General features: G+C 31.0%; 1 protein-coding gene across 1 annotated transcript; it reads right to left on the reverse strand.

The window, feature by feature from the left end:
• Positions 1-1,932: 1,932 nt before the first annotated feature.
• On the reverse strand, positions 1,933-9,775 carry TRIADDRAFT_55870 (uncharacterized protein; the record flags this gene model as incomplete). The annotated part of the gene is made up of 20 exons (XM_002112104.1): positions 1,933-2,198; positions 2,534-2,572; positions 3,024-3,105; positions 3,314-3,361; positions 3,475-3,643; positions 3,862-3,956; positions 4,063-4,123; positions 4,240-4,306; positions 4,715-4,808; positions 5,058-5,160; positions 5,272-5,438; positions 6,077-6,337; positions 6,541-6,609; positions 6,694-6,879; positions 7,392-7,445; positions 8,044-8,127; positions 8,250-8,303; positions 8,425-8,628; positions 8,809-8,936; positions 9,706-9,775. 20 exons carry the CDS (start codon positions 9,773-9,775, stop codon positions 1,933-1,935), a joined length of 2,301 nt encoding a protein of 766 aa, XP_002112140.1.
• Positions 9,776-10,660: the final 885 nt, after the last annotated feature.

Consider the following 10,660-nt stretch of genomic DNA (forward strand, 5'->3'; position numbering starts at 1 on the left):
TTAATGACATTGATTACTTCCCTGCATCCCTTCCCAGATCAGAGTATGTAAGTTCAAGCTTATCAATTACCTAATCAGGGAACTTGTTAATCTAGTCTTTATGTACTTATCCTAATTACTATAGTACATTACAGATCATTTCTCCTGCTTCAAGAAAGCAGTTCTTGCATGTATTCGATCAATGATTTATACTTCAAATGCAAATACAACACTTTCAGAAATATTTTGTAAGCCAAATTATTCGAATATCAACATTGTTCTGATTTTCGTTTCATAACTGATAAAATATATACCAATGATAGTCCTTTAGTGCAGAAATTTAATTAATATAATTATTACTCCAGTAATTGTATGACAACAGCTGTCCGTGGTAGCAATCTCTTTAATTACGAATTTATGGCACAATCTATGTATCAGTGATAAAAGGTATCTTAAAATCCGTAAGGTGATACAAGACCTACAACGATAAAACTTAACGAATAACTTGAAATATAAGCTAAATAATTCTATATTTACTATTATAAACCTAATTTTAATCTCTCAATCTCTTTTATTAGTTTGAGGGCTGCTTTATCAATAATACGATTGCACCTTCAGTCTCGTAAGTAAAGTCTTGATGGCATCTTATTATGACTATTATCTATTATTACATGCCACTACATTTAAATTTTCAATTTTTATTTGCTAAGAAGTTAAAATATTCTTAGTATATATATATTTTTATATAACTTTTTATTAAGTCCCGTATACATACATGAAATACTTCAATCAAAGCGTAATATGAACATCATTAAACTTATAAGAACTTAGGGATTAAAACTACTATACATTAATCAGGCGTAAGAAGTATAGAAAAATCTATCTCATCATTAACAATTGAAGCGACAGTAGTTTCATAGTAATAATTGATTTCGATTTCATTACAATTATCTTTTAACTGAAGTCTGCATACATATTTATCAATTCAGCATGATAGATTGATTATCTAATAGTTCATACGACTACAATTCTCTCTAAATTGGTAAGTTTAAAATTTTTAATAGAGAACTAAGAACGTATATTTTAGGTATAAATTTAGCATCGAAAATTAAAAGTTCAGCAGTATAATATTCTATGAATGATTCAATTTATCCCTCAAAATACATTGCTTGGCCTATCGGCTCTCTATTCCTATTAAAGTTATGCTACAATAGCGGAGTACTTGCAACGACAGTATATATTGAACTTTCGAGGCATGAAGCGAAATACAGGAAAAGTTTGTAGCAGTTAAGTTTACCAAAATTAAGGTTAGACTTTAAATTGATAATTACAAATTTAATCTATTCGATATTATATACAAATAAAACGTCTCATTTAGAAAGTTACTTAGTGTATAATCATACAAATGAGTTGACTACGTAATAAATATTCGTAAGGTTATAAGGTTTTACCAAGAAATCTGAGCGAAAGCTAGTGCTACAGTATTTACCATCTTTTCATCTAATACATTATTTTGATCTTAATTAATGGGCTAGAAATTTGTTCATGAATATACGGTAATAGATAGAACAAAATAGCACAATTTAAGTTATCAAATGTAATCTATTTAAGGTGCTAACTTAGGAAAGAGTTCAAGTACGGTAAAAGCTATATTACAATATAATGACGTCCATATGGAAAATGAGTGTAACTGGAGAAGAACAGCAGACCAATACCCTTATATCATGTACCACATACTTTATTGTATTATTCTCAGGAATTAATGCCAGTCAATCAGCTGCTCTTCTGCTTGCAGTAACGGTAAGCTTAGACGCTTTGATCTTTTAAACGGTCATTAAAAGCAACTTATTAAAATTAGATCATAGATACAATGCAATCATTAAGCTAATCTTTCAGCCATTCCTTAACGACCAGATCATACGGATTTATTTACGTGCTTTCTTCTTGATATGTTTAATGGAGCTGATTAGTGCTTTCAGTTCCACTATCACTGCTAGTTTCATTTGGTATAGAAGTAGATTTATCCGACACGCTATAAGCCTCGGCATCATGACTTTCAATACCGTTGTTTTGATTAGTCTTAATAATGTTAAATTCCATAGAATCAGGAGCAGAAACTTCATCATCTTTGCCCGAAGTTGCATAGTAAGGGTTAACAATTCCTTTCGAGAGTGGTTTACTATCAGTTTTGGAATAAAATGAGGAGTGTGGAGTAGATCCTAGATTGATGAATTATGGAAAAACTTGTATTACACTTCATTTCCAGTATAGATTTACTCTCAATGTTGAGATTATTCTACCATAAAAATAGGATCAATGCGAAATTGCATACAAAGAAATTCTCACTACGTAGTAAATGCCTGCTAGCTTAAATATTACTTATAATAAAATTTGAATGTGTAATTGTAATGATTTACACTAATATCTATCAAAAATTTCTAACCAGTTCAGAAAGCAAATTACAGCTTAAGTAAGAGAGATTACATAAAAATAACGTTAACAAGTTTCAACAATTGCGTCACTATCCAATATTCTTGTCACAGCTTTCACCAACCTGCTTTACTCGATATATGAGATTGCACGGATGTGACCACTTAATATAGAATAAAAAAGCAATAGAAATGAGTTAACAAAATCAGATACGTTACTTGCACATCAAAATAACGACTGCTTATTTTCATACTAGTTTCTTTCATGTTAATTTAACTCAATATTAGATATTATTATCTACATAACGAATACTTCAATTTCATTTAGAGACACATATAAATGATAGGTTACCATATAGAAAATGTTGCATAAACGTAATGCTAAACTAATAAGATATCATTTTAGTTAATTTTCGATATCCTTTAGTAATAGTTAGCGCAATAATGCAGCATAAACGGAAAATTATATCAATGCATGATTATAGTATACTATCAGAGACATCAGCATCACTACTGCATTAGCACTCTACAGTATACAGAATTTTTAATGAGCATAAAAATCACTTAATCAATCAGTATATTGGTAATTATCACGTCGATTAAGAAGCGAATTACCTGTATTCCGGAATGTTGAACTAGCATAGCCATTTCTGGAATAAAATCCTGATGTACTATTTTCTCTCTTATCTTGCCATAACTAATAAATCATTTCAAAGTTTCAGTTGTTACAGGATGTAATGTATTGATTGAATATTGTTAGATAATTCAAGGATAAATATTTATGTGTTCTTGCAGTTAAGAATACGAGAGATTAAGAAAATTTGATTACAGTTATCTTTAGTGGACACTGAATATAGGACTAGCGCTAAATGCAAAATATTATTAGATATACAATAGATCTTGACCTTATCTTGGCTATATCGGAATTTCCTTTTACGAAAGGCGTCAATAATCTATGATAAAATTTAAAAAATATAATTCAATGTTACTACGTGCTAACAAAATCTGAAATTATTGTTGCTTATCGGTTATATTTTCTAGACTAAACTATGTGATCTCAATTTACCTGCTTATCCATAACGCAATGAAATATAAATAATTCGAATCCTTGCAGTGAAACAAAGATCGTAAAGAGGTAGTTAGCTACCACATCTGACTCAATTTGTACAAAGAAAGCAACGATCCAGCAAAGTCCAAGCAAAGGAAGTAGACAGACTGCATTGCGAATATCGGTCCTACCGGAAGGTAGTAGATGTTAATAATGGTAGATGATTTCATATGTATGATTCAAGGAAATTAGGATTGACAACAAAGTATAAGCAGTAAGTATTAAGTAACATTGTGCTACTAGGTGCAGGTTCTAACTTTATAGTTCTTTCCTAGTAACATGATTAAACTGTCTGGTATGTAAGCTGCTTCACGATTAATTTAAATTTTAACAATATTTTAATACCTAATAGCTTGATTCCTGTTACGGCCTTGGTTCATACGCAAAGCAATTCTGCGCCGTAAGACATAAAGAATGATTCCGAATATTATTACGTTAACCTGCAATTACAGAATTATATTCGTTCAGGTTAAGAACTTAAGATCAAAGTGGTAGCGAAGCTATCGATCTTAGATTTGTTTTTGCGAATATAAACGTAATTCATACCACTAGAATAGCAGCTAGAGGACCTAAAAATATCCATATATGGGTAACCGGTAACCAGCATCTAGGCGTAGCCAAATAATCTGATTTTAGATGTATTCATAACAAGGTGATACCATAGTGCTCACAGTTTACATTTAGTACATAATTTAAAATCTTCGACATCTTATAAATGCTTACATAACGTTATAAGAATAAGCATCTGGCACAACTGCGAAAGTCATTCCACAGATTACTGCTGGAGTACCTGAATATAGTGGAATATAATAATTATTTATAGTTTACGGTAATTAGTTTATACATGTAATAGTTATATGGCCAAATTATCGAAATATTTTATTACTTTAATCAATAGCTTGATTCATTCATTAGATTTTAAAATATAATGAAATTGCTACAAACGGTCAATGAAATCTAAATTTACTGATGGTAAATTAATACAAACTGCAATATAATTTCTCAGCCTGTTTGAGAGTATTAAAATAATTAGACAATTCTTTTAACAGAGATCAAAAGTAGCATTTTATAAACTTTAAGCAGTGAAAGAAACCTAAAATAGCTTAAGTAAATATGGTCTACAACTGTTAGATTTATTTCAAGTAAAGAAGCGGTAGACATGGATAATTTTTATAATTTTGTAAAAAGATTTAAATACCCCAGCCTATAAACATATACAGCAGCAAGTAAATTTTCTCTTCTCCAGTAAACACAGTGACCAAAATACGGTAGAGATGGATTCCTTCCACCAGCTGCCATGTAAAGACACAGGTAAATAAGTACTGTAATATTACTGTAATTGCAGTACACCAGCCCTACAAATAGTTAATTACAGTCATATTTCAGCCATATCAATATTCAAAAAAATATGCACAAATAATTGAAATATAACAAGCTGTTACGGCTATTCTTAAATCCTTAGGCTAAAAACATTCTTTGGAATGGCCGTAATAAGGCTATGCTATTTTAGAAAGTTTGAAATGATATCGTATGAGCGCTACCTTATCTCTAGTTATATCCGCCAACGTAATAAAAGATACATTGGAAATCAGGATAGCTAGGGATAGATTGACATGAATGAACCATTTTCGAGTTTTGGGTAAACTGTAATTTAGGGTTGAAATAATTAGTCAGCAAGTTAATAATAAATTTCTGCATAGAAATAAAATTTTGAAGGTAAATATAGTTATCATCAGCATAATTAGGGCACTGTACCTTAACATTGCGAAGGATGTTAAAGTTAGTACTATTCCTGTAGCCGATAATGCCACACCAATAACACCAATAATAGCTAAGGCATACTTGTGAGCTTCAAGAGGATTACGATTGCTAGTGGTATTTGTATCATTACCATTATCATCAGTGACTGGGGGAGATTCCGTCTAAAACGTACAGTAATACGATAAAAATATTCCATTTTATCTATTCGGATACGACATCTGCAGTAGTAATTCAACATTACAATTATTCCTTTTTAAGTCAGTTTTTCAAAACCTGACGGATATAGTACATCTTACAACGGGAAAATTTACTAATAAACTCATGGAGATACTCAATCTTTATAATACTATAGCCGATAAAATTACACATTCAATCTAATAAATCTACTTTATCAAAGGTCAATCATTACTAAAGGATACTCATTTTTATGACGATAATTTATGATTTAACCTATCTCAAACATATATTGAAATCTCTTTGATATACTGAGTAAATAAGTTTAAACTACTTGTAATCGCAAATAAAAATAATGATTTAAAATTTTCAAATATGTGTAGCATCATAAGTCATACAATAGCTCATTTTAAAAAAAATGATTTAAACTTTAGGGATTGTGTATAACTTATCAAATGAAGCTATCTAAAAACTTTTGTGTCAAAGTTTTACATGACACCTTGCTTCAATTTAATATGGTCATTGGCAATATAATAATAGTTCAAGTTAAATAAATTCTTAAAAGCAGAACTTGCGGTAATTTTAAGACTACTTATACCTTTTAACAATTAGCATTGATACTGACCTCAACCCCACCAGCAATAACACTATAATCAATGATGTTATATAAAATAGTATCATTCGGGCTTCCCGGTGGGACTTTGCCACCAATTGCAACACAACCAAATATACTTCCGTTTAGTTTATCCTCTATAAGGTCACTAATATTTCGTGACTCATACGTAAATGTTTTGGATGGTCCTAGCAGCATTTCAGTACCACTTTGGCCAAATAGATCTCCAGATAGTTCATACATTATTGCTGAAACTTTAGCGCGCTGTTCTTCCTGCGAATAAATATTATTGAATTTTCTCAGTAAATAACTAAAATTTAGAGTTTAATAACAATAAAATTATTCAGCTAGCAGAGTATTTTAAAATATAATGTTATATGAAATAACTGAAAGAAACCATTAAAAAAAATTACGCTATATAATGCTAGATTAGCGATGCTAATATTACTGAAATTTTCTGATGAGAATTTGCTAACCTGAATAGGGCAGACAACATCTTTTCCTGTTACCTCGCGCAATATATTAGATGAGGATCTTAAAAGACACTACAAAATAAATAATTCCAGCGAAGCATATTAAAACACTTTTTATTTGGTTTCTGAACATAACTTAAATTTTACTAAACTTACAACTGTAAGATTTTTATATTCATCCTCATTTGATGAACTTTTTCTATCTAGATAAGCTTGATGAATTAGATTTAATGTCGTGATAGACAGATCTTTACTCGGCACATCACCTTGATGTGATTGTAGAAAACTAGCCATAATGTTCAAGTAGCTCAGAGTGTAATTGATAGCATATTCTCGAGTCATCTGCGGTAAGATATCATAAAGATGTTATAGGTATAAAAATTTTAATAATTGCTATTTTTATGCTATCTAGATTCTAACTGCGGAAAGGAACTGATCAAAATTTCAGCTTACATGGTGGCTGCATGGCTGTAGTATTAAGATTTATTTTTAACTAAAGCTAGCTCATCTCAAACTGGTATCAGATTTTACAATGTCTAATCTTTATCTCATATAGCAACGGCTACTGAATAAGCTAAGTTGTACAGTCTACTTTACTAAAACTGACATAAATTGATTACAGTCTACCTAAGTTCATTGATACTTGTCTAGATACTGTATTTTATTGGATATAAGATGATCAAAATAAGCATCTTAGATTTAGATAAGGTAATAAATCGATATTAGCGTGGCAGACGAAATAGACTTACAACTATTTCATTTACTAACTACTATACAAAAAATTGCATCGAATCATCTAACCCTTTCGTGGATGTCTGCTATGTAGGACGAATAGCAGTTACAAGTGTCAATACCCGACCATTGCGAATCTCCTTGGCTCGATCCAATGCAAGACCGCGACAAATTACCTTAGTATATGTATAAAACGATCAAGGTTAGATATTTATTATAGATATCAATACAAAAATAAATTTAATTCATAAGAGAACCTAGTATGAGAGGAGACCGAAAGTATGCGTTGCATTTATCATAGATGACATCAGAACCCGGAGGCAAAGCCGGCCATATGATTGAGTTCTTAATATTGCTCTTGCAGTTTTTTGGATCTGTATGAAAAATAACTTGGTTAGCTGTATATAGTAATGGGATCGCTCATCCAGAGAAAGAGGCTAGAATTAGTTAAATTGCAACTGGTAATATTCGTAAATTAAAATCTACAAGTATGGTTTGCTATGGCGCAAGCAATTTTCAGTAGCTTTATTAACAAGCTGAGGGGTACAATCTTATTTCTTTATTAATGGCACGCAGTTTCAAGATTATACCCCTCAGCTTGTTACCTTAGTACGTCAAATAGGGAATTTTAAAGTATATAAATAAATGATACAATACAACATATCTATAGACTGAAGAATATAATTGATTGCAGCCAGTAAAAATAGTAATGCAACGCTCCGATAGCGTTGCATTCTTACCTAAAGTAACTTTACATTCACCATAACTCTGTACCTCTCCAGTTTGACAGCATAGTTTTGGCCTAGGACCTAGATAATTCTTGATTGAAGTCTCAATATCTTGTAAAATACTTTTATCCTATTCAGATTACATGAGTAATATTATAATATGTAAGCTGAACCAAGGATTAAAATTGAGTACGACATAAGTCATGCATTTATTTCATGTAAGATTGTACTCTATTGAGATACTGACAGTACCTGATCATTACAAGACGAACGAGAAGAAAGAATTTGGCGAATGTCTAAGATGCACTGAAATAAATTGACCGATAATAAAAGCCTCAGTAATTGTATGACTCTGTTTGGATAATAGAAACATATCTGTAGAGTTAGCTGAATAGACAAAATAATCCCCTAATCAATAAATACATACACCAGCTAGCAGATCATTAGTTTCATCTATTTCCGAGCTTTCATTTAATCGGTTATGTGCTATTTGCAACCCAACTAGTGCTTGCGCGATGTTAATTTTTTCGTTGTACATAGTCTCTGGTGATGTGTCGACAAATTCAAAGCTATTCTTTAGTAACTGACGCAAATTCTCGATAAAAACCGGCATAGCTGCATCTTTCGTATCCTATGATTGATATGTTAAGTAAATTGTAGCCTTTTAATATACTTGTATATGCAGATCCAGGCTTGTAATTGAATCAGTAGTATTTACCGTTCATTTGGTCTCAGAAGTTTAATTAAAATTTTTGTTGACTCTGATTAACAGCTATATCTAGTAATTCGCAAAATTTGTAAGCAAATTTACCGTTAAATTCTTGACCGATTGCAAAACTTTGATGCTTTGACAAAGGCAAATATTGAACGAAGCTGGATCAGCATAGTACAAAGCAGTTGGGCGTAAATTACATGTATATGTTGCTCTGCCTTCAATCTCTATATATTAAAATCAAGCAGACTAATGATTAACTGATCATATCGGCAATAGTAGTAATTGCAAAAGATTACTCCTCAATCATTACAATATTTATAATATATATCAAAACTTATCAACGTGCAGTAAATTAAGCAACATTAAAATCCTTATTTGACATACAATACACTGATCATGAGACCACTGGAACGCTATTCGTACTAATATTACGGACCTAATGTAGTAATAGTCAAGCTATTGCTTAATTACAATCCCAATTTTTACTGATATAAAGGTGTTTTAATTCCTGAACCTATACAACTGAAAAAATTATTAGCAGCAGTTTATTAATGATGTAGATGCTATCATTTACCTGCATTATCGTATACTGCTCGATTGCTAATACAGTATGAAATCTAGCTCTGATATACAAAGTAGTTACACTCGATAATCATAAGTAGAATAATCATAAAATCCGATCTTAAATTCTAGCGCAAGTATACCGTAATTTTGGGAAAATTTCGTAAGTACTGTAAAATTAATTAAAGCTGAAAAGGTTATTACTTAATTAAGTTGAACGAGCTCACGTGGCTCTAGGTTACTAAAATTATGTCCATTTATAATGTATTAACCTATACTGACGATAGAAGATCGTCCGTATTTGAGTCGTACGTAGTAAATAACAAGAATAAGCCTGGCATTAAGCTCGTAATTTTAATTTTATGCTACAGATCTCAGCACGTGACACAAGGTTTAAACTTGTGATTTAATGTTGAGCTAGTAAAATCTTACCTGAATGACTTATTGTGGAGTAGTTTTTGAATTTATCACAAGCCTCTGATTGTACTACACTCTTCGGCATATTGTCTGGTGGTTTCCCAAATGATTGAGTTACGGGTTTTTTTATACATATACCAGCTATTTCGCCTCCACAAATCCTTGGAAAATTTCGACAAGTAATACCTTCAGCTGGAGCATTTCAAGAAAAAAATCTAATCTTATTTGGTAATATTGACATACATAATTTTATCATTGATTTTGTTCTTAACATCTAACGTGATTAGAAGCAGCCATAAACCCTAATAAAGTTTACATTTACAGCATCATTTCAATAAAGATATTGGGAGTAATGTAACTTAACGAGTCTATTACTACAGCTCTTGTATGACTAAATGTCCCTTATTAAGGGCAAAGTTACCATTCATAAGCATTATGCATAGAATTTATTATCACTATAAACGTTATAATTTTATTTATCGATTTCCCAGTAAGTCCGTTTCAAGAATTCATCAAATTTGCGAACGATCTCAAAGGGGATATTTGATGTTCGCTCAGTAACGCTGAAATTTTAGTTATACGCGGTAACTATCGGTAATATATAATTTTTACAACTGTATATGACAGTAAAAGTCATATTTTCTACGATATGATAACGGCGCTAAATTTAATTCGCTATTAATTGTAAAGTATGATCGAAAATCAATCGTAGGTAGATTGCTGCATTGCTTTGAGATCGGTTGATATGGTTATACATCTGGTTATATCTCGGTAGATATTAAATTTGTCGGAAAAAGAATTCGTTTTGCTTATTCTGCTTTCTTAGCTATCTTGTTTCTTTAATGTGCATTCGCATTAAGATATCATGAAATTGTAGATGTAGACACTACAGATTTATGAAAAGTGTCTTTAATAGTAATTTTTTCATTATAAGGATGAAAATCAGGCGCAATCAATGAATTCAATAAAC

The sequence above is a fragment of the Trichoplax adhaerens genome, genomic scaffold (genome assembly GCF_000150275.1).
Source record: "Trichoplax adhaerens TRIADscaffold_4 genomic scaffold, whole genome shotgun sequence".
Lineage (NCBI taxonomy): Eukaryota > Metazoa > Placozoa > Uniplacotomia > Trichoplacea > Trichoplacidae > Trichoplax > Trichoplax adhaerens.